At 39.8% G+C, this 24,547-nt stretch overlaps 3 protein-coding genes across 4 annotated transcripts; 1 reads left to right on the top strand and 2 right to left on the bottom strand.

The window, feature by feature from the left end:
• Positions 1-195: 195 nt before the first annotated feature.
• Positions 196-9,586, bottom strand: LOC125884103 (ATP-dependent RNA helicase DHX15). The gene is made up of 14 exons (XM_049568902.1): positions 9,409-9,586; positions 7,763-8,105; positions 7,390-7,583; positions 7,110-7,269; positions 6,072-6,290; positions 5,818-5,985; positions 5,572-5,658; positions 5,249-5,398; positions 4,982-5,090; positions 4,688-4,879; positions 1,969-2,091; positions 1,057-1,247; positions 759-928; positions 196-647 (listed from the first exon to the last, which is right to left on the bottom strand). Exons 1-14 carry the CDS (start codon positions 9,471-9,473, stop codon positions 530-532), a joined length of 2,289 nt encoding a protein of 762 aa, XP_049424859.1. The 5' UTR covers positions 9,474-9,586; the 3' UTR covers positions 196-529.
• Positions 9,587-11,109: 1,523 nt separating this feature from the next.
• On the top strand, positions 11,110-14,155 carry LOC125885799 (extracellular superoxide dismutase [Cu-Zn]-like). Its single transcript, XM_049571582.1, has 2 exons — positions 11,110-11,266; positions 12,063-14,155. The coding sequence occupies exons 1-2, from the start codon at positions 11,241-11,243 to the stop codon at positions 12,691-12,693; spliced, it is 657 nt and encodes a 218-aa protein (XP_049427539.1). The 5' UTR covers positions 11,110-11,240; the 3' UTR covers positions 12,694-14,155.
• Positions 14,156-14,304: 149 nt separating this feature from the next.
• On the bottom strand, positions 14,305-23,928 carry LOC125885796 (coiled-coil domain-containing protein 149-like). Of its 2 annotated transcripts, XM_049571579.1 has the most exons (13): positions 23,734-23,928; positions 20,391-20,552; positions 20,263-20,301; positions 19,891-19,998; positions 19,569-19,685; positions 17,717-17,889; positions 17,401-17,473; positions 17,189-17,273; positions 16,458-16,605; positions 16,281-16,357; positions 16,130-16,165; positions 15,898-15,963; positions 14,305-15,808 (listed from the first exon to the last, which is right to left on the bottom strand). In XM_049571579.1, the coding sequence occupies exons 1-13, from the start codon at positions 23,782-23,784 to the stop codon at positions 15,243-15,245; spliced, it is 1,701 nt and encodes a 566-aa protein (XP_049427536.1). In that variant the 5' UTR covers positions 23,785-23,928; the 3' UTR covers positions 14,305-15,242. The 2 variants fall into 2 exon arrangements, with proteins under 2 accessions (XP_049427536.1, XP_049427537.1); XM_049571580.1 differs by lacking the exon at positions 16,130-16,165.
• Positions 23,929-24,547: the final 619 nt, after the last annotated feature.

The following is a 24,547-nucleotide window of genomic DNA, read 5'->3' as shown; positions in this document are numbered from 1 at the left end:
TACTATTGTGTACTTCTAACAGTAGTGGTACTGATCTGTGTATCAGTTAATCAGAAACCAGTCTCAAGACTTATTTACATATTTAAACAAGCAAAGTTAACTGCTAAATCAGTGTCCCAACACAAAAGCTAAACAACTCTGATAGGGACTGCACAACATCTGCAATAACTTTACTTATTAATATATACACAGAAATTAAGTCAAAGCTCCTTTATTAAAGAAACAAAGCAAGCACAATTTTTTTATGACTCAGCAACCCCCTAAAGGAAAGTCAACCACATCTAAATGACATGTCTCTGATATTCCTTTTGAAAATCTTCATATCCAGGTCTAATATTTGCTGCTGATATTTTTATCTGACATTACACTTAGTTACAGAATTAACAGTGATGGGAAAAAAGAAACAAAACAAAAAGCAAACAAAATATAAAAATCAAAATGCCAAATTTTAAACATTAAGATACAATGATACAGAAAGATCTAAAACTAAAGTACGCAGTTGTTTTCCAGGACACTTCTTGGCTATTGTTCAGTACTGGGAATACTCCTTGCTCTCTAGTTTGGCAATGATTCGCTCCAGCTGTCTCTTAGCTTCACATTGTGGGAAGTTACTCATTTCATAGTACTGCGGTGCAATCTTCACCAGCCTGTAACAGAGGAAAGAAGGCCATGAGTAAGTCGGTCAGGAGATCAAATGCAAAGTTCAGCTTGTCTTTATGAACCTGTATTAAGAATCATTTAAATATCAGCACACATACCACTCTGGTTTGATGTCTGTGCAAGTGCGGATGTAGTTTTTGGTGGTGAGGACAAATTCGTTGTAGAGCACCCACTCGGGCTTGTGGTCCAGGACTGTGGATGGGTGCAGTTGGACCACTTGGTTGTCTTTGACTGTGAGGTAATGACCTGTGCGCTCCAAATGAGCCACCTGCAGGTTACAAACATGTATTAAGAAACAGATAAATGTGAGTAAACAAACATTTCTGGTGTAAACTTAAGTTACATCCTGTTAACCGTCTTTAGATCAGCGTCTTACATTTACTAATCTGTGCTCACCTGCATGAAGAAGCCGGTGCAGAGCGCTCGGCGGATGTTGGTGTAGTAATCTCTGCTGGTGAACTCTGTGCTTCGGCGCGGCAGGTTGAAGCGGTCCATGATCCTGGACAGCTGCTGCCGCACGTTGTCAGCAGACATCAGTGAACGATAGTTGACAAAGTTGTCATAGCACCACTGGTTGGACTCGTGGTCTGGAAAAGTATAACAAGGATTCAAACATTTGATTAAATGTCAGGTAACAAATCTGAAGCTGCACAAAGCACTGTTTTTCATATAAACATGTTTTGGATTTGTTCGTTCCAGTCAGTGAAAATGCTCAACAAACCCGCAGTCACTACCTGCCCCGCACTAAAGACAAACAAACAGACGAAGTTAGTGACTAGCTTGTGGGCACAGTGGGGTATCCTTCAAGCTAAGGACACATTTGTCTCACAAGTAGGTGAAGACCAAAACAAGCATTTCAGTGGTGCTCAATTTTGAGGCACAAGCCCCCTTTAGCATTGTTAATAATGTTATCACTGTTAGCTCCATCAGCACTGTTATCGGTATTAGCGTGGATAATGCTCATAGTGTGAACATAGTTCACAATGCTAAAGGGGTTGGGCAGCTCAAAATGAAGCCACTTGCTCACCAGGGCGACCTGGGAGGACACAAGAGGGTGACCCCCATTTTCCACAGCAATGCAGTAATCATAAATGAGCAGGGCTCCTAACTAGCGCCCACCAGTCTGCATGTCCAAGTATCCTTGAGCGAACGTATGTGTGAATGGGTGACAGAATGTAGTGTAAAAGCACTCTGAGTTGTCGGAAGACTAAAAGATGCTATAAATGCGCAGTCCATTTCCCATCAGTATTCCAACTATATTTAATTCATGAAACACGTCTCAAGGGGATCTTCAACACTGATACTCACTTTGTTTGAAGGCGTGGTAGACGTTGAGCAGCGTCAAGTGGTCTCCGTCGATGTGAGCAAACCTCATCTTGGACTCGTCTGCTGCCTTCTTAGCCTCCGTGGGGCGGACAAAACACTGTGGGACTAAACAAGGTTGGTATGGGCCCCAACAAAGCCGCCCATAGGGATGAGTCAAATATTCACAGAAAAATGGAGCAAAGCCTATGATGCTAGGGCACTCGACACTGCGTTGGGACAGGGCAGGACCACAAGCTCTATCAAAGGGGGCTGCAGTCTTTTCTCATGGTCATTCCCAACTGTAATGGCTACTAGCTCGTAGAGAGGGGGGTCATTTAACCACATCTGTAAAACAAGAGTTTTCACACAACTACAAAGTGTTAGGGACACCAGCAAATGCTTTAACTTCTCAAGAGTCAGAAATTCTACTTTTTGGTATCAAGACATAATGCTCAGGCCTTTAAAGGAAGACTTAACAGACGAAATGACCATTTGTATATCAATTACTCATTGAGTGTTACCTTACATTCATAAAGAAAACTTGTTTTTCACATATTTGGATTCTCTGTTCACCGTGGAGGCATGTGAGAAAAACAAAGTTTTATTCATGAATTCAAGATTACACTGTGACTAACTGATAAACAAATGGGCATTTTGTGGATGTAGAAAAAATCTTAAAGAGAGCAGATAATTAAAAAACTTCCAGGCTACATACAGCTAGGCATAACGCTAATCGTTAAAATTCACAATGCATTATTTCAATGAACAGAAAATTCTGATAAATGCGATGACTATGAATAAAATCTTAAGTGGTGCCTGCCCTATCCACTTGCTTTGGTGAAGAAACACTCACTATTCAATGAACATGCTGGACATACAGTATTATGGCTGTAACTAATTTCAACCTAAAATGAAAATAGTATAGAATTAAGGGAGCGCTTTAAAATTCAAGTGAAGCTGTCCAGAATGAAAGATATTCCAACCAAACCTGAATTTGTGAATAAAAAAGGGCTTTTTATGACATAACGTTCATATAGGGCTGTCTGCTATGAGCTATGAAAAAATGGTATGCAGATTATGATATACACTATCATGATTAAATAATAATGATTATTGTACATACATATATTTTGTTTGCAGTATTACCTTGGGAATAATGACAATCTTTGTTTCAAACTTTAGTCTGCACCTCACTGTGAACATAATATTTGCCACTTTCTCACATCTGGATCGAACTACAATTCAGAGGGTAACTTGGTATACTGCACAACCTATGTATCATTGTTGCCAACTGGTTTAAACTAAATTAATTCTCAGAATTAAATCAAGAAACAGTTTCACATGACCTCGGGCCAATACTTATTTGCTACATGTTTAGTTTAAGGTACTGTATGTAACTCTGGCAATAGATGGTTAGTTGTTGAGTCTCATTCCGTGGTCGTAAAATACTCACGCTTTGGGTTTGTGGTTCAGTCCGACTACCAAACTCAAGTGTTGGTATTTGATGACCAGGGAATTAGGGCTGCACAATTACAGCCAAAATGAAAGTCATACTTGTTGTGATTAATATTAGCATCACGATTATTCGTTGACTTTAGGGATAACTATTTTTATTGCACTTTACATCTAAATAAACAGAACACTGCTTTAACTTCCAGGTTGTTCTGCATTCCTGTTAGTTAACACATTTTTGCATCAAAGTAATTAGGTAAAATAAGGTTCTTCTTCACCTTCAATTCAGTACATCTCCTCGAAGCAAAATATAAATGTAATTGCATCCTTAAATATAGACTAACTAAAATGTGCCATTCCAAAATGCAAGGAAAAGAAACAGTGTTCATTGGACAAATATCTTTGTCTAAATAAAATGATTGCACAGGTTATTTCAGTCTGTCGTTGGGAGTTGGATGGCTAAGAATCCACTGCCTTGTTTTTTGTATGTTTTATAGCTGCCACGGTACGATTGTGCACTGTACAGTGGCACTGCTATAGATGTCTCAGCTGATGCTGGAGAGGACAGGGATTCAGCGAGGTAACATTAGCATTATTACTCTTTTTGGCCTTCCTGCATTTGTTGTACTGCACCACAGCACCACAGTACTGCAGATTGTGGTGTTATTCAGCTAGTTAAGCGAGTTGTGTTGCTTTGCGGCACAGACACAAGTCTCATGCTCTCTTTGCATATGATTGGTTCTGTCCTAGATCTGAATTTTTTTTCTGATCTGAGTTTTCTGAGCTGAGCACACATTTTAAATGACAATATCAGTCAATCATGTTCATTTGATTGTGGGAAACCAAAATCCTGATCATGATTAATAGTAGATTAATTTCGCAGCCCTTCTGGGAATGAGACTCAACAATCAACTGCCTCTCTCCAGAGTTACATACTGCACGTTTAACATGACCATTTCAATTTTCTTTCACTTCCTGCTAAGGGGATCTGCTTCTCTATTTAACAGTGTCATATCTGTGCATGTTGCACATTTAAGTGCTGACTTAAGTGCTTGAGACACCATATCAAGACTTTCATTGGAATTAAAAATGTAAAAAAACGTAATACTCCTTCCTTCATTCACGTTTATCCAAAATGCTGTGCGCAACAGAAATTCTGGGACACTTCCCCCCTGCCTAAAACTACCAGTGAGCAGTATTGGTGTGTTTAACCACAGGAGACTTGGCCTACAGAAGGCAAGGAAGAGGTCAGCCCAGTCCTGGGCATTACCTGACAGCATGGCAGTAATGGAAAGGATCTCGTTAGAGCAGTTAAACTCGCAGCTGGCAATGACCATCTTAGCCAGCTGGGGGTCCAAAGGAAACTCTGCCATCATGGAGCCGAGCTCTGTCAGGTCACCGTCATCGTTGAGAGCAGCCAGGTAATTCAGCAGCTCAAGGGCCCTCATCAGCGTCTCTGGAGCTGTGGAGGGAGAAGGGAAGAAGGCAGAGAGGTCAGAGTCGTGCCCAAGTAGAGCTTAATAAATGTTTTATCATTCAATCTAACTAATGCAGACTAACTCACCTGGTGGATCCATGAAGTCAAAGTGCACAAGGTCATCGATACCCAGCTTTTTCAGCTGCAGCACAACAGATCCCAAGTTGGATCGAAGAATCTCAGGGTAGGTGTTATCCTGGAGTGGGAGTGTTTACAATGTTAATATATAAAAAATACTGCCATGAATGTGCATTTGTTTTAAGAATAGGCTAAACTATCTGAAGTTTTGTTTTTGTCTACATCCAAATCTCCAAACGTGAAGAAGAAATTAAGTCTGTAGCTGCTGTCACTTGCCTGCATCTCTGTTTTGTAGGCCTTCTCTGTGTACAGGCGGAAACATTTTCCTGGACGTGTTCTGCCAGCTCGTCCCGCCCTCTGCTGGGCAGAAGCTTTACTGATGGCCGTCACAAGCAAAGACTCAACTCTGATACGGGGATTGTAAACCTGGAGACACATTTGAAAGCATGTTTAAGTGAGATAATTTACCTGAGATGTGCAATAGACTACAAGCCAATCATAAGATATACAAAATCTTTTACAGGATCATCCAAATTTTGATTTAGCACCATATTACAAAAAAAAAAACTTAAATGCAATGTGAGTTAAGCTTTGCCCACCTTTTGCTTGGCAAATCCAGGATCGATGACAAACACCACACCATCAATTGTAAGAGAGGTCTCAGCAATGTTTGTCGACACCACAACCTGAGGACGAATCAAAAGGCCATCAGATATCTATGATCAAAATCTGACAAGTGGATGCAAATGGAGACAGAATGCAAAGCCATCCACAGAGTAACATGCATCTGGTGCAGTACTCTGTTGAGAGTATCTAATTGCTCTGTTCTACTAGGTAAAATGTACCTTTCTTCCTATTGCACCATTGGGCTTCCTCGGAGGAGGAGGCTCGAAGATCCGTTGCTGCTGCTGTGGTGGCAATGTGGAATACAGTGGAATGATTTTGATGTCTCCGACTTCAGGTCCAAGGTCATCTACCTCACGCTTGATCCGTTTGCAGGCCTCATCAATTTCCTGAAAGAAAAATTTGATTCAACTTTGTGCGCTGAGGAAACAGAACAATGCAGCTATAATGCGAATGCCAGCTCCACAAGTCTTACCTCCTGACCGGTGAGAAAGAGAAGGCAGTCACCTTCGTCCTCCTCACACATATGAATCTGGATGACAGTGCGGATCGCTGCCTCGAGATAGTCCCGCTCTGGTTCGGGAGTGTAGAAAATCTCTACAGGGTGTGTACGCCCGGGGATAGTCAGGAGAGGACAGTTGTCAAAGTACACTTGGAACTTTCCGGCATCTAGCGTGGCACTCATAACGATCACCTGTGCAGGAAGCAGAAAACATGGTACATGTTGTTTTCGTGACTTGGCTTGAAAAGGCTGGTGCTAAATGGAGCCGTCACAGACAAGGGGTGAATACAGTATGAGGAAAACCAAGTGTGTTTTGACCAATAAAGCAGGTTAACATGTTATAGTAAAAACCCCTATTCAAGACTCAGAAATGTCGGTGTCTGTAGTGGGCTCCTCAAGACCTTCTACCAGTCTATGGTGGCCAGGGCACTCTTCTTTGCTGTAGTGTGCTGGTGGGGTGGCGTTAAGACTGGTGAGGCCAACAAGCTCGACAAGCTTGTGAGGAAAGCTCGCACTGTGGTGGGACTGGACCTGGACAGCCTGGAGACCGTGGCTGAGAGGAGGGTGAAGGACAAAATCTGTGCAAGCCTGGACAATCCTTTTCACCCTCTGCACGACAAGCTGTGGCTGATGGGCAGCTCATTCAGCCAGAGGATGATCCCATCCAGGTGCAAGACTGAAACCCCCCCCCCCCCCCCCCCCCCACCTCTTTATCTTTATTCTATTCAATGTCTTTTTTGTCTTGTGCTGCTGTGACATTTGAATTTCCCCTCTGGGGGATCAATAAAGTATATCTTATCTTATCTGAGGACCTTGAAAATGAGCATAACGGGTTCATTTCAATAGTGATGCAACTCCTTATGGGCCACAGATCAATGTTTTTGAAACGTGATTAATTTTCCTAACAGCCTACCTATTTAAGTGAAGCACTTGGTTGTAGCAACACACAATATACACCATGGTAAAAGCAAGCACATCATTTCTTGCAGTCATTAAAAAATTAACCAGTACCTTCAGATCCGGTCTTTGACGCACCACCTCCTTGAGTACTCCCATCAGGATGTCTGTGGCCAGAGTTCGCTCGTGGGCCTCGTCCAGAATGATGACACCATATCGCTCCAGCAGTGGGTCATTCATAGCTTCTCTTAGTAACATACCATCTGTCATGTACCTAAAGAAATAACAGACATGCTTTGTTAGAGTGATAAAGTCTGGATTAAAACAAACAAGACTGGTTGCATTGTGCCTCTGAAATTAAATTATAGTGCATTAGCAGACCTCAATCACTTACTTGAGAATTGTTTTAGCAGAGCTGCAGTCCTCAAATCGAATGGAGTAGCCGACTTCCTGTCCAAGCATGACGTCCATTTCGTCTGCCACCCTTTGAGCTACGCTCATAGCTGCCACTCTCCTGGGCTGAGTACAGGCTACTGCCCGCTTAGGACCAGGCAAACCTCTCACCATGTCCACACACCACTGTGGGATCTGGAGATTGAAGCACAAGTTGCAATATTTTCAGTTAAAATCATCTGATAAAAATCACTTTTGGGCAACACTGTGACATTATACTGGATATGCTGGTACTTCAAAAGCTTTCACCACTCATTACACAAGCTTTTAGTGTCTGACTTATAAGATAATGTCTAATTAATTACATTACAGACCTGTGTTGTCTTCCCAGAACCAGTTTCACCAACAAGGACAAAGCTCTGATGACGTGTGATGATATCGCTGAAGCTCTCCTTGTACTCCCACACCGGAAGCTGTAACCTCTTCTTCAGGATCTCGTAGAAGCGCGGCGTGTGCGGCAGATTGGTGAATGGGTTGATCTGCTGTTGCATAGCCATCTGCTTGATGGGCGCCAGGCATGGTACAGGTGCCGTGCTGTTAGACGGGACACTAGGAGGCTTCGAGTCTCTATCCCGGTCTCTGTCCCTGTCCCGGTCCCTATCTCGGTCCCTGTCCCTGGAGCGATCCTCGCGGTCTCTGTCCCGGTCCCTGTCTCTCCTGTCAACAACAAGGCAGGGCATTGTTAGAAATATTTCCAATGTGAAGGAAATTATTGTGAAGCTGCGTTGTGATTTCTGCTTTTACTACTGTCAAAATCACAAAGGATAAATATTTGTTTAGCCAGGCTCATATCACGTGGGGTGAATAGCAGAAAAAGAGAACTTAGCCATGTTTGCAACTTGCAAGCGTTCACATCAGACAACTCCCTATGGATGTATGAATAATGATGGATGTTGACCTGAACACTATTTGCAAGTCTAAAACTAGTAATTATGGTGAGTCCTATCAGACATAACACTATGTATTAACCTGACCTTATCTATAAAGTAGAATTCAAGATAATGGATTATTGGGCATGTACTGATAATGATAACTGACAGTTTGCACAGCACTTAATATTACATTTTTTTATTCAACCCTCAAGTTGTTTCCTACAAAATATGATCTCAATTAAAAAAATCAAGACTGGGATATACTGGCATATTTTACTGTTGACTTTTGACAATCATTTTAGAGGTGTTATGCAATATATGACCAACTTTAGGGCAAGGCTGGACAAAAAAATTACACTCATACCTCGATAAAATGCAATATATTTAAACGGATCCCAACTTAACGTTACCCTCCAAAATAAGACTGAATGAACCCCTATTTAATAATAATTTTATCTAAAAGTGAACAGGATAATATGAAAGCAGTTTTCATTTCAGGGCTGTTTTATTAGACAGTAATAGTTTTAGCTATGTGTAACGCTACCTAACGAAACTGGCAAATAAACGAAGTGAGTTAATAGAAGATAATAAGAGCCGGTTAGCACGCATGCAGTAACAGTAACATTACGGTTTATTTGGGGCTCTTAACGTTATCGTTATTAATAGTCGAGCACTAATGTTATACCAAGAACCAAATCTCAATCTTTCAGTATTTTTAGCTAGGGTTAGTCATTTAAAGTTAGCTAGCTATGGTTGTTAGCAACTCGCTAAGTGAACGTTAGCCACACATACACGTGCCTCAATCGTAAAGGTAACGTTTGTTAGCTAAAGCCGTCCTCACTAGCTAACCTAAATTAAGTCAATAACACAATACAGCTAAACGACATACATTTATAACCCTGTATCAGATGGACACTCAGGTGCCGTTAAACTGTGGCTAAGACCAGAGCTACAACGTTAACGGCTGAGGTTATATTGTCTCGGTTCTTCATCCATGGTGGCTATTAGCCAAATAACTAGCATCGGCTAACAGCTAGCTAGCACCTAACTGGTTAAAGCAGACATGTTAACTTTGGAGCTCCACTTACCCTTCAGACCTCTTCTTACTAGAGGAGTAGTCATCACCCAAGTCCAAGCGATGTCTTTTGGACATCTTTAGGAGATAATATAGCTTATATTGAATCTATTAACGCGGACGCAATTCTACCGGGTAATAACTCCAGATTCCTGTGCTCGTGTTTTCTTCTTTTCATTAATTTTACAGCGGCGGTGCGGATCACATTACCGCCACCTGCTGGTTTGGAGTATGTAGTGGCAGTATAACACACTGCAGGGCTGGATGACCGCAAGGTGCAGAGTGAGAGGAGTTTTTCTGGCAAATTATTTGTGATGATTTCATTGAAAATGTACAGGAGTATGCATCACTGTAGCACAATATTCACTACGGTGATGGGGCCCTAAATATAACATAAAACCAGTAATGTCCTGAAAATGGTTTGTCAAAATGTGGTTTGAAGACCTTCATTATGTCAGTTTTGTGCTAATATGAATGAATGAATGAATGAATGAATGAATCAAGCAAGCTCATTTTCAAAGCAGTTCCATCATGTTAACGTTTCATTTCATGCACAATTTGTACGGAGCTGCTTTGGTTGTTTCTTCACACATGATAAGAGCAGAAACAACTAATCATCAGTCAATTTGCTGATTTTTTTTGTTAATAAAATGTCACAAAGTAGTGAAAAAAGTCCAACACAAATTTCAGAGGTGATGTCTTTAACTTGTGTTAGACCCACAGTCCAGTTATATATAATATATCCAATAAAGCATAAGATGAAAAGCAGCAAATCCAATTTTCTTTAGAAATCTCAGACCAAAAATTTGGGGGTGTTTTTACCCAATGAATGAGTCAGCTATGAAAATGATTTCCAGTTAATTTTTCACTTGACTGACTGTTTCAGCACTATCTTGAAGAAGTAAAGCTGTACAGGACCATGACAAAACAGATATAATAGGCCTACTATGGGAAGGAAGAGTTGCACAGTCGTTTATCATTCCCACACTCACCAAAGTGACATTTCTGAAAGGTTGCACATGTATATAATGATATATTAAACATTCACCGCATTGCCTCCAATCTCAAGATGTCAAGGAAACTACTGTGTGGGGTCTGTTTTACCTTGAAATTACTGAATTGCTTAAAAGGAAAAAAGAAAATCTAAGGGAAACTATTCCAATAAACCAAACAACTACAATATTTACATAAAAAATGTCGTGCCTGCTGTTGCTCATTAGAAAAAAATAGTTCCTACATGAATCTGCACACAACAAGGTCTGTGGATTATCTTGAGTAACCTGACCATGATTTTTGGAAAGAGACATTGTTGAGTTTTTCAAATGTATTTTTGGCACTTTGAGCACCACAAGCTGAGTGCCATTCAGTTTCATTATATTCCAGAGAAGGCAGACATCTCTACAGCTGATATCTCCAACACTCTGCAGCTCACAGCAAAACAATTCAGAGCAATAATAACCACTACAGTTAAGAGGAGAAATATGTATTTTTGATTTGGGGGTGAACTGTCCCTTTAAGGATGAAGAATTTCCGTCCCAAGTAAAGGCATAATTCTCAGCACGATAACTGCATGCTTCATTTTTCATTTTCAGGCATATTTCATAACCAGATGATTAAATCAGGATCAGCTGCACGCCTGGAGCAAACAATGAAAACTTGCCTAACACCAGCCTGAATGCGTCTTAATGTGAAAAAAAAGCGCAGAGCTTTGCTCCACCCTCAGCAAACAACGCCTCCTGACGCGCTTATACAACACTTTATGAAACATTTTGCATGTTGACACGTCTTCACCATCAGCACTGAGCTGCACATCAACAACAACGAGGGCTTTATTGTTGTTTGTTTATGGTGAGCATGATGCGTCTGCACGGGTAGGTGGACTTTCTCATGTAGCTGTGTCTCAAGTCTGTGTTAATTAACTTGAGCTGCAGAGCAACATACTGCGACATTATATGTGTCCAGTGAGAGGAACAGCTTGTACCATTCATATAGCTTATTATTCTTTTACAGAGTAAATATTATGTGCAATTAATGTTGAGTGCATTTGTGTTAAATAGGTCAATGTGGTAAAGGGATCTGATCTGCAACACATCACCCTTTGTAACAACAGCATTACAAGTAGAGCTGAAAACTAACAGTCAAGTACTGTGGAATTTTTGAGGAAATGGCTCCTAACTTTAGTCTGCTTTTTACTTTAACTAAACTACAATTTAGTGGATATTTTAGTGTGCCAGAGTGCACACTTCATGCATGTCTTTAGCCTGCTTAAACTGAATAATTCTCCTTTTTGCTACTTTAAAATATTAAAATATTGTACTTTTTACTCTATTATTATTTTTCACAACTGTAAGTACTTTGTATAATAGGAATTTTATGTATAAAACACATGATGATGTTGAATTTGAGCATCTTAAACCACCTCTTAATTAATTAGTTACAACAGTCCCATGATGTAAAACTAAAAAAAGGAGTACTTAAATACTTTTTCTGACGCCTGTGTTAACCTATGCAGGACTTTTACCTGGAATAAAGTATGTTTATAAAGTGCTGTTACTACTTGTATTCAAAGGATCCAGCACAGCTTCCATGTATTTGATATTTTCATGCAAACCATATGATGATTGTGTAAATATGACGCACTTCCCTAATAATTTTAATATCTTTCAGGTCAACAGGCATGATGGTAGCAGCGCTGTTGGCTCTGCTGGCTTTCTGTCAACAATGTGCCTCAGCTGACAGTGAAGCTCCACCAGAGGTCTATCAGTACAATGGCACCCTGTATGCAGCCTGCAAAATGAGACCCAGCACCACACTACCTGACGGTCTGCCCAAAGTGTACGGCCAGGTGCTGTTCAAACAGGAATATCCTCGGGAAAAACTCAGAGTCCTCATTCGCATCAATGGCTTCCCCACAGACAGTGATCCAGAGCCCAGGGCGGTGCACATCCATCAGTACGGAGACCTGAGCCGGGGGTGTGACTCCACTGGCGGCCACTACAATCCACATGGTGTGAACCACCCCAACCACCCTGGAGACTTTGGTAACTTTGAGCCCCAGGAAGGAAAAATCAATACGATGATAGAGTCCGAGGCAACGCTGTTCAGAGGGCTGTCTGTGATTGGGAGAGCAGTGGTGATCCATGAGAAGGTGGACGACTTGGGGCGTGGTGGAGACGCAGGGAGCCTGCTGCATGGGAATGCAGGCCGCAGGCTTGGATGCTGCATCATCGGGATATCCTCCCCTAACCTGTGGAATACGCACTATAAGCTGTTTAACAGGCGGCTGAGGAGGAATTAGTCTGATGGTCAACATACAGGATTTGCCTCTGTATTGATTCATTGTGTCCACTGTGTTTCTTGTCTGATACAGACAAATCAATGACTTAATCAAACCCCCCCTTTTTCCAAACATTCAAGAGAAGAACCGCTCCAACTTCATGTAAGAGTATTCCCAAAATACTAAGAATAAAGTACAATAGCTCAGATATGTTTTTATCCATGATTGCAGCAGGGTTGGTTTGTTTGGTCCACCACTTTGGTCCACATTAAATATCTCAACTATTGAAATTTGGTACAGAAATGGTGCCCAAACAATGAAATTAAAGTACCTTTCATCTAACACCACCAGCAGGACACAGTTTTCCATTTATCCTGTCAAATATCTCACATCTACACACAGATTCACACACAGTTCGGTTCAGACCTTCATATGTAACAGGGTCAATTATACAGCAGTAATATGTGTAACAAAGTCAAATGTACGTTTGTAATATTAAGTATTATAATTCTACCTGACATGCTCAGGCCTCCATAGTCAATATGTGGAGTGTTTGATACTCAGTTTCTGTACCTCTGCATTCAACTTTGGGGAAACTCACCTATATAGGAGTGTCTCCCGCCTGTCCTCTCCCCTTTTGCTGTTGTACTCCATGGGAGAGGGGCTCGTGTTATATGGTTATAATTGACGGAGGATTTTGTTTTTACCTCTTGCTGTCAGAGTTGTCAGGAATAAACGGAGATCACCTCCAAATATATCCACTGTCTGGGCCTCTTCATATCATACATCATCAAGTCAAAATTTCTGTACTTCTGTTTTGCCAAAGTTGGCACGCTAACATGCTAAGCTAAGATAATGAACGTGGTAAACACTACCACACCCTGTGTGACATCTGCACAGCATTACCGTATAAAGCTTCAGGGCTCATTTTGGAATCTGTTTTTCCCAGACAGTCACTGCACCCTAAAATTACAACAATCCAGTAGTTGAAAATCTTTTATTTTGCAGAAATAAATCCATTCTTTACATTTGTTTTGCACACATATGGCTCTATGTCATTTCTATCTGGTGAGGTAATAATATCTTTTCACCACAAAAACACAAACAAGACATCAGTGCTGGTAATCTACATGTTGTGCCTTCATTGTGTTAGAGACTTATAAACTCTGTAAGTGTACTCTGTAATAAGACATCTGTTCAGATTCTTGTAAATCTTCAAATATGTGCTTTGAAGACACCTGTTGTGGGATTAAATAAGAGCAAGGTTTAATTAAAATAAATAAATAGTATATTATCATGCAGCATTTTCTATAGTTTTGATATTTTTTTTCATTGTTAAAATAAAAATCTGGTGTAAGGGTGTTTAGCAAAAAAAGCAAAATGCCCCACACTGTAAAATTTACAACAATATAAGAGATGAAACTGGAAATGTCTGTATTGTGTTTGAGGAAATACAATAAAGCTGCTGCTTGGCTAAAAAACATTCATCACAGCTGGATGTCTGTTTTTGGATGTACTGATCAAAAAGATACAGTGGAAGTGTGGACGGAGGTAGAAAGATAAAGGAGATTGTGTCTTTCTGTGCATGGTCAACTGCTGATGCATTTTTTCTGTCTTCATTTTGAGTTCTATGTGAAACCCTAAATCAGTGTTTGACCAGAGTTAACAGCTGATTTTATTCTCCTTCACTGCTGAGTACAATTCTCAGTCAAAGCGAGAGTTCCCACGACTAAAGTAAATGATCAAAGATGGAAGTTTTGTGTGTCAAAGGCAGAAAAATCGAAATCATTCCACATTTTTTTTGCCACTTTTTATCACCATAAACCACAGTTTCCCTCCCTCTGATACATTATGTAACATTAACATTATGTAAAGCTTTAAACTTTGTGCCAAGAGTTTGGGAATAAGTGAAAATGGTGTCTGCACTCAAACAACTGGATTACATTTGGATTAATTAGATTGTGAGTCAGGCTGCAGCCGCACTAATGCTCTTCAGGCGGAATAGTTGCAACTCTATGCCAAAACCTGTTGCAAGATTCTGTGGGAAAACAATCCTAAGTGGAGTGCAGGGTTTTATAACAGAATAACACTGTTCAACAACCACATCTGGGTTGCAGGTCGGACCACCACCGCACCGTGTTTTGGTCATGTTACCAGGGGTTACCCACTCGTTCCCTCTCAACTTGCCTACTGTTGTTGGCGGTTATGTTCGGGGTTTGACATTCTTTGGGCCATGTATGAATTCAAGACTCTCAAAATGGATCAAGTAAAGGAACAAATCAGATAATAAGTTGTTGACAGTCGTCAATTAACACTAAGGGTTTTCTGAGGTTTGTGATGAGTCATTCCTACTACTTTCACTTACTTTAAAATCCTCCATATTTCTTGGATTTACAGTAAGTAACGGATTATCAACACACCAGCTGTCAATCATAACTCAACAGTGTCACTTTCTCCTGTTTTTTTCCTGCATTATTCATAAAAATCACATTACAAATGCATCATTCCTTCTTATCATTCTGAGGATTTCTCCTGGTGCTCTGCAGCATGTGAGCAGCTCATGGAAGTCTTCACTTTTCCTCACTGACATTAACATCTGTCCCATCCGACAGCTCCGTGTCCCGGTCTGACTGCACGTCCTCCTGCTCTTCGCCAGACCTTGCAGCAGCAGCAACAGCAGTGAATATTGTGTTATCGATGTTTTCCTCTGTTTGAATATGCTCCGTTTCAACAGTTTCCACCCCTTCAGCGCACTTATCTGACTCATCCTTTGTTCCCACGGCATCAGAGGGGTCAGAGTTCTCTAAAGTCTGCTGTGAGTGGCAGAGGTCTGACAGATGGTGTGTGGGAGAAGAGTCGCTCGCACACTCCTCTTCTTCTGACCGCTGACTCGTTAAAGCCGTTAAATTTGCAGTGACCTGTGATCGGCTGGTGTCTGCTGTTTCTGTCTGAGGGCTCACCGGCTCTGCCTCAGCTGACTGGTGCGAGAGGTTCGGCTGGCTGGTCTCCTCGCTGGGTGGCGACTCCTCGAAAAGCTCCTCTTGACTAGTTGACACAGATGGTGCTCCACTCTCTTGGATTGGGACGTCTGTGGAGCTCTGCTGGTCGACGGCTGTTTGTCCTGACACAGTGTCACCTGTAGGGATACAAGATTTAAGTACGATAATCTCAGCAACACACAAAATGATAGATGGTGTACACTGACAGAGGTTTAAGAATATTCACCTTCCTGTCCAGGAGACTCTGTTAACTCAGCCTGCTGAGTGTTCAGAATGATGGTGTCTTTCCCTCCTATTGTGACAGAACATTATTCAAAGTAAGCCTTTTTAAAAGCTCATCTGTATATCACTACTTAAAACTGTTGGACTGCATAGAAATGGAACAGATGTGAGAAGTAATTAGAAGAAGACGAAGTTCAAGGGTTAAAAAGTCATGAGAGGAAGTGAGAGGAACATACTTCCATATATTCCCAGGGACACATTATAAGTCAGGCCTCCAGGTAGCAAGAAGCAAAAGGACAGAAGAAAGAACAAAGAATGTAAATCATTGTTAACAGTAAGCTTCAATGACACACAATAGTCTCGGTGTATTCAGAGACTTGTGATCACCTGGCAGGCTCCATAATCCAGACATTTCTAATGTTTTTAGTTTCTTCTCCAGCTCTGCTACTCGGGTTCCAAGAATCCTAAAGACAAAAGACACACACACAATGAAATCTGCCCGTTCTGTCCAGCATCCAAGTTATTACAGCATCTACAGAGAGTGTGAAGTACAAGATCGAGTACTTGTTGATTTGGCGTTGGTGCTGAATCACCATGTTCTTCTCGTGGATGGTTTCCAGCAGAGCTGTGGCCAGTGACTTGAGGTCGGAGATGGACTGAGGAGTCACGGGCAAACTGCAGCCGTTCTCTTCAGACAGTAGCAATTCCTTCACTGCACACACACAAAGACAGTCACAGTTTAGCCCTTTGAAACCTGAGCAAATTGGCTTGGTTTCTTTCAAAAACATGGAAAGAAGGCAATGAGCAATGTAAGAAGAAAATACCCTGAAAAATTGAAAGAAATTAGTAAAAAGAGAAAATTAAAAAAAAAAAAGACAGAAAAAAAGGAAAATTAAAAATAAATAAACAAATAAGGAAATTACCTGGAAAAAGTGTTAAAATTATAATAATTCTGTAACATAATTTAAAAATGTAATAATAATGACAGAAATGTAGTTTTTTTTAATATTTTCCCTAGCTTTTAAAAAACATATATATATATATTTTTGTTGGCAATTTCCAAGACATTTCTTTCAATGTTGTCTTCTTCCCCATGTTTTTGAAAGAAATTAAATTTTTACTAATGTGCATTGTCCCCAACAAATAAATAAACTAAACCAGACACCATGTGCTGTCTGCAAAATAAAGGGTTATGAAATTGTCTTTCTTCACTGCTTCTGTAAATGTTTACATGCCACTTTGTGAGATTGTACATACTGAAATGTGAGGTGTGTTTAAATAGTGAACCTTCTGACCTTGTTTAGCAGAGAGCACCCCAGTCAGAGCACTACTGTTGGGTTTCCCATTGATTTTAGAGGATTTCCTACAGTCCAGGGCGCTCTGAAACCAGAGGAAAACATTATTAATTAAAGGGTTTGTGATTTATAAGATGTGCAAAATGTAAACTGTAAACTAAAAAATATAACTGTTAAAGAAATAAACATGACAAAAAAAGAAATGTAGCTACCTTGTACTTCAACAGGTTTGTTTTGAGCAGGTTGATTTCTTCTTGAAGCTGACAGAACCGGTCATGCAAATACCTGAAAGATTATGTTGAACAGCAACCCGTCACTGAATCATTAAACCTCATTGGTTCTGTTTACATAGGAGAGAAACCTTTACAGTCATCACTCAACAAAGGTAATTTAAATATTCATATTATTTCATTTAACTAATCAAATAGTTAGACTTGTTCCTCAGACTGTGGACAAACTGCTGCAGATACTCTAATATTCTCTAACACAGAGGCACCAGTAGAATGTCTGTAAGAAAGAGTAACACACCTGTTCTCCATGCAAAGTGCATCTATGTCTAAAATGCGAATCTCATCGTTGCCCACGATGTGGTTCATTTCCAAATTGAGACGATGAGCCTTCTGCTGGAACACGTCGCGCTCCGCTCGTACGTCCTGGAGCTCGTCTGTGAGCGACTTCACGCTGTGCTCCAGGACCTCATTCTACAGACACACAAAACACAACGTGTTAGTAGAATATTTCATCCACTCATATTTCTCTATATTCGTGACTATTTGAAGAAAATAATCACACTACTATCCTGTTTTACCTTTTTCTCCAGAAAAGATACTTTTACACAATTTTTGGCACATTTTTTGTTATCAACATATTTTGTACATGTTCAGGAGAAATACCGTCTCTTTGTAGGTTGACACAGTATTTTTCTTAATTGATACATTTTAGTGTGAAAATAGAGTTGTTGAAAAAAACCTGCTTAAGTTCAATTTTCTTTTCATGCCACTTTACTTTAACTACATTTTAAAGAGAAATGTTCTTTTTTCTCCAATACATATATTTGACAGTTTTGGTTTCTGACTCTAAAAATCCTGATTTTTACATACAAAACTATCAAACACAAACGATCAAGCACAATTACAGCTGAAACGATTTAGCACACATAATTCATTGGCAAATATTTGATCATTGTTTAAGTCATTTATCATGCAAAAATGACAAACATTTAATGGTGCCAGCTTCTAAAATGTGAGGACTTGTTGCCTTTCCTTCTAATTATTTAATTCACTTTTAACAAATTTAAAACTTATCTTCAACTTAAACTTAAAGGACATTTTCCTCATAATACTTTAACACTTCGACTTAAGTTATATTTTCAATGCAGGACTTTTAATGGAGTACTTTTTACAATGTGGAATTAACTGTAAAAAGATCACTTAAAAATACACTATGTAACTTTCTGCTGCTGGGGTCTCTCATAATAGAAATCGAAACACTAACAAAAGACAAAGCTGTAAGCGCAGTAAGTTTCTCCCGGTTAGAATTCCTTCAATATTCATTTTTCAGGAGGTTTTCATCAGGAGCTGTATTATCCACAGAGGTCTCTTCCTCTCCAAAACAAACTGACCAGTTGACTAAAACCTGTAAAAACACTGAGTAAAGTAGTTTCACATTAAAAAAAAAAAAATCAGTGTTTCTCATATGCTGTTCGGCACGTCGCAGGTGAGCCAATGTGCATGTTTTCTGTGATGACTTAAGGATCCAGCCCTTCCAGGTTTTTTTTTTTTTTTTTTACCAGGAGCTGAATTATTTGCAGAGGCCTTCTCCTCTCCAAAACAAACAGTCTCAGTGATTTAAATCAGTTAAATTACTGAATAAAGCAGTTTTACATTAAAAATCACTGTTTCTCTGACGCTGTTCGGCACAGCAGGGGCTGGAGCCGAGCTAACGCCAACATTTGCTTAACTTACTTCACTGACAGCTTAAGATTCAGACGTCCAATGACTTAAATCCTTCGTCCATTTAAGACAGAGTTAAAAATCGACCAAGATCTAATAAGCATATTGTAAAAATGTGGCTTAAAACTGGATAAAGAGTCAATTTATAACAGCTCCTGGTACACAATGCACATTTCTCTGGGTTTGAATGCTGTTAGAAATGTTTGGTATAATGTAAGTACACAACTTAACAAAGCATATAACATTTGTCTGGTCGTTTTTAGATATTTTAATGCCAAAAAGTTACATATATCTTTAAATAAAGGATCAGGATACTTCCTCCACCACTTAATGTATGTTGTTTAATGAAGCCATCAGCTGACATTCACCTGAACAGCTGAATTAAAGCATTTAAAGACAGAGGACTGGAAGCAGCTTGATGTTCTCACCTGCTCTCTGGCTCTTTCTAACTGTTTGACCAGATCCTCTCGTTCATGAGCAGGAAAGTGTCGAGCGCCGACCTCCTCGTCTCCCAGCCTCTGTTTGGTGATGGTCATTCGTAGGAGCTGTTGGGACAGAGAGCAGCACAGTTTGACAATATGTTGATCTACTATATTTCATCCCATTCTAATTTCTTTCCAGTCAAACTGACTTGAACGCTACTATAATGCTGGAGATCTATTCAAGACATACAAAGAGAAACACACATACATTATATCCTTATTTGATTTTATTCCAGCTCACAGTGTAGTGCACAGCGTGTCATGGTACCTTGTTATCACCTTGAGCTTCCACCAGTCGTTGTTTCAGCTCCTTCACCTCCTCAGAAAGCTGACTGCTCTTCTCTCTGGAGTCTCTCAGTAGCTGGGCTAAGTTCACCTGGAGAAGACATGAACGCCTGGTATATGAATAAATTTACGACTGATATTTAAAGCTCTACAGAACAAGAATTTCATGTAAATATTCTCCCATCTTGTAATGTAAAATGATGAAGGTGGCAGCTGTGGTGAAGAAATATCCACCCACACTCATAAATGTGTCCTTCTTGCCAAAATAAAATTAGAGGGTTTATACTGTATGTACGCTGGCAGAAATGAGGGATTAGCGGTGCACAAAGAAGAGCTCCAGGTTTAAGTCACTCACTTGATTCCTTTTCTCAGGTGGCAGAGAGAGATCTCCGTCCTATTAAAAAGGAAACAGTCAAATTTAATAGTGGACAATGGCAACACTATATAATATAACTCTCATGGGGCATCCTTAGTTCAGCTCACAATGAGCTCCCTGTACTTCTTCTTGAGCCCTTGGTGTCGCTCACGGAGCTGGTTGGCCATCAGCTTGTACTGATCCCTCTCCTGCTGGCAGGTGTCCAGCTCTTTGGACAGAATCAGAAGCGCTTCTTTCTTGCTCTCCAACTTCCTCTTACAGACGAGGAACTGCATGTAAGACAACATGTTTTATAAGAGAGAGAAAAAAAGTCATTGTAAGGTGAATATTAAGTAATACAGACTGGTTGGGCAGTGTCATCCTCCAAAAGCCACAATTTTAATACTATATTAAAGGAGATGTAAGTGACACTCAGAGCATATTGATGACGCAGAGTCAGAGCTGGGAATGCCTGCACATGGTGCTCAACATAGAAGTGGCTGAGCCGGTGGCTAGCAGCTAACAGTGCTATTAGTCCTAACAATGACAATAGTGCTGACATAGCTGTGCTAACTGAGGGGGGAGCTGGAGGGTGGGCGTTACACTTCTGCACTACTGCCACTCTGCCACTGTTGTAGTGTAATTAGGTTCATTTTGTCTACTCAAAATAGATTAAGTGTAGAAAGTTTCTTTTTACCAGACAATGAGTTTTTAAGGAGATGTAGTTTACCTTGACATGTTTCGACTGTCACTTCAGTCTCCTTCAGAAGTGTCATCTGACGTGCATCATCACGTGTCTTTATCAGCTGGTAGTGTGACCGCCTGGCAATCTGATTTGCCAGGCTGATCACGCCTCCGGGATACTACCAGCTGATAAAGACACGTCATAACGCACGTCAGATGACGCTTCTGAAGAAGACTGAAGTGACAGTCGAAACATGTCAAGGTAAACTACATCTCCTTAAAAACTCATTGTCTGGTAAAAAGAAACTTTCTACACTTAATCTGCCACTGTCAGTCGGGGAAGCATTATAAGCAGTAACAGTCATACCAGCCCAGTGCAGAGCGGCAGTAATAAGATAGCCAGAGGGACACACACACACACACACACACACATGGACTCATATGCACTAACAAGCAGGTGTAGCTGAACAATCTTCCGCAACAAAGAACAGACAAACTGATATTACAACACACACAGATGAAGCGTGACTTCATCGTCTGTGCAGGACGATATGACTCCACTATCTTTACAAAGCAAATAGTGACATGCTGCTATATTAATGCTCTGAATCTGCATACAGCTCTTTGACTGGTCATTGGAGAAAATATTGAAGCAGTGGGTTCAAAATAGGGCTGCAACTAATGATTATTTCCATTGTCGACTAATCTGTTGATTATTTCGTCGATTAGTCGACTAATCATTTTATCGAAAAATGTGTTAAAATGTTGAAAAATGTCGGTCTGTCTCTTCCAAACCCCAAAATTACGTCATCTAATGTCTTGTTTCATACTCACACCAAAGGGTTTTAGCTCACCGTCATGGGAGAGTGTGTAAAGCTGCCAATATCTGAACATAAGAAGCTGCAATAAGTGTATTTGGGGTACTTTTATAGTACTTTTCTATGAAAAATGACTCAAACCTATTAGTTGACTACTAAAATAGTCACCGATTATTTTAGTAGTCGATTAGTCACCGATTAGTCGACTAATCGTGGCAGCCCTAGCTCAAAATGGAACGCACTTCATATCACAATAACCACATGAGACCCTCTGATATCTATCACTGTGACATATTTGTTAAAGTAGGAAAATCACATTTTTAGGTCTGCAAATTCTCATTAGAAATGCATGATAATATCGGCACATTATCGGTATCAGCCAATATCAGTTTTAAAGTGAACTAGGAGAATCGGCCAACATGACTTTTCTTATCTTGTACAATGAATGAATATTATATACATTTAATGACACTGTATTTCATGTCTCCATCTGCTGGTGGGCCGTCACAATAAGAGTATGCATGCATAATATTATGTTAATTCCACCACAGAAGAGACTTGACGAGCACTAAAATTAGGTAGGGAAAAAAGTGGATATATTGATATCAGTATCTGTTATGTGCCAAATGAGTGGTTATACATCTGCATACTGGATATTGGCAAAAATTCTAATATCGTGCATCTCAAATTTTCATTATCAATTAATCTGTTGGATATGCTTTTGACTAACTGCCTATTAAATGGTGTAAAACAGTGAAAAATGCCCAACACAGTTTCCCAGAAACTCAAAGATATTCAATTTGCAATGATATAAATGAGATTATCACATTCAAATTCAATTTTTGGGGCTGTTTTCAATTAATTTTCTGTTAATTTTTTGAGACCCACACTTGTGAAAGTGGTGATACGGAATCAGCGGGTGGAGAAATGGCTTAAAATTTATACAACAAAGTTTCACGACATAACAACATGTACAACACAAATGTAACATACTAGCAATAATAATAATAATAATAATAATAATAATAATCTTTACAGTGTGTGGAAATTTGCCTTTGGTTTTACTCATTGGTTAAAAGACATCACAGTAATATAAGAATAACAGACATGGTTCCAGGGCGAATGGTGGTTATGAATCTAGCAAAGTTATTGCATTTGGTTTGAAAGACTTTTTGTAAATGTTCTTAGTTGTTGCAGCAACAAAAGGGAACATCCAGAGGCTAAGCTTGTGAATTCTTTTAAAAGAGGATGAACAGGATCAGCCACAATTTGTATGGCTTTTTGTCTCACCTGTGTTTTATTTTATTTACTTTTATTTAACCAGGAAGTCCCACTGAGACTGATTTTTTTTTTACAAGGGAGACCTGACCAAGGTGGCATCCAATTAAAACACATTTAAAATGCAAAAAATACAACATACTATACAAAAATTCACATTAAAACAACAACTATTAAAACATAGTGGCCTCTGAAGAAAAAACAAGCACATGTCTCTGTCACCACCTTCTTCATGATGTTCTTAAATTCATCATTAAGTTATAAAAACACCAAAGATGTGATGGACAAGAGGATGACCATTAACGCATCATGAGCTGTCACCAAACAGTAGTGACTGGGACAGATAATGTGTAACAACCAGAGTGAAGTGAATGCACCTGCAGCCTGGTGCATGTAGTTTCACTCATCATCTGTGAATGGCACCATGCTCTGCAGGTAGAAGGAAAGCATTTACTTCCTTGTCTGCAGTCTGAGAGAAACCTGCTGAGATTTAATCCTCTTTACTGTATTTACACTAAACATCTTTAAGTGTGTGTGTGGCTGCAGACAGGAAGAGACACGCGGCATTTAAACGGAAACGACACAATGTACCCCTGATGTGACAGTGTGGTGCACAAACACGAGTGGAGGTTATACTGTAGTGAGTATTTTTTTTTATCCCACTCTCCTTCCTGCGTGTGTCCAGTCTCACCTCGTTGATCAGCCCCTGCCAGTCACTCTCGCTCCTCCTGCTCGGGTCCATCTCGCTCCGCACTGCAGGATAATATTTATTAATAATGACGCAAGGTCAGTTTCACACAAGCATCACCATGTTGTGATCTGATTTACAGACATTTCGCATCATCAAAACGGATTAGGTGATCGAGGAATGCGAGCTGCATCACTTCCGTCCGGGCCCGACGTCAGAGAAGCGTCACGACGCATTTGGACACCCTCGGAAAATTGGGCACCTTCTCTCTGTATTGAGATCTGAAATGTTAAATAAGCTTATATGAAATTAGGAAATTAGTAATCATGTAAATAAATACAGACAAAACATATAATATTTATTTACTTATTCACCGTTTCTACAGTCAGAATCAAAATGCCTTTTCTTGTCACTGTATCATTAAAAAATTGTTCAACCATCCAGTCCGCACAATTAAATAACAAATCATAATCAATACATGAGTATAATAGGTAAAAACTACACATATGTTTCTGAATATTGCAGTTAGAATGTATATTTCTTTTATGAATACTGCACATTTAGTGTAGTAATTATACCTATAAAGAAAGATTCATCCTGTGTATTTGAATTTGTTTTAAGACCTTATCACTGTGGGAAAAAGCTGTGTTTTTTCCAAGGTCATTAATTAATCTTTTAGGTTAAAAATGTATAATATGGGCTGTCACAATAACCTACCATACTATAATAAAGAGCAGGATTTAATAATATTTCATAGCAATGAGCTAAATTGTAAAAATGTTTTGGATTAGGTTATTTAAGTTTATGGTTATATTAT

This window comes from Epinephelus fuscoguttatus, linkage group LG3 (assembly GCF_011397635.1).
Source record: "Epinephelus fuscoguttatus linkage group LG3, E.fuscoguttatus.final_Chr_v1".
NCBI lineage: Eukaryota > Metazoa > Chordata > Actinopteri > Perciformes > Serranidae > Epinephelus > Epinephelus fuscoguttatus.
The sequence above is the reverse complement of the archived record's forward strand: the minus strand, read 5'-3'. Positions and strand labels throughout refer to the sequence as shown.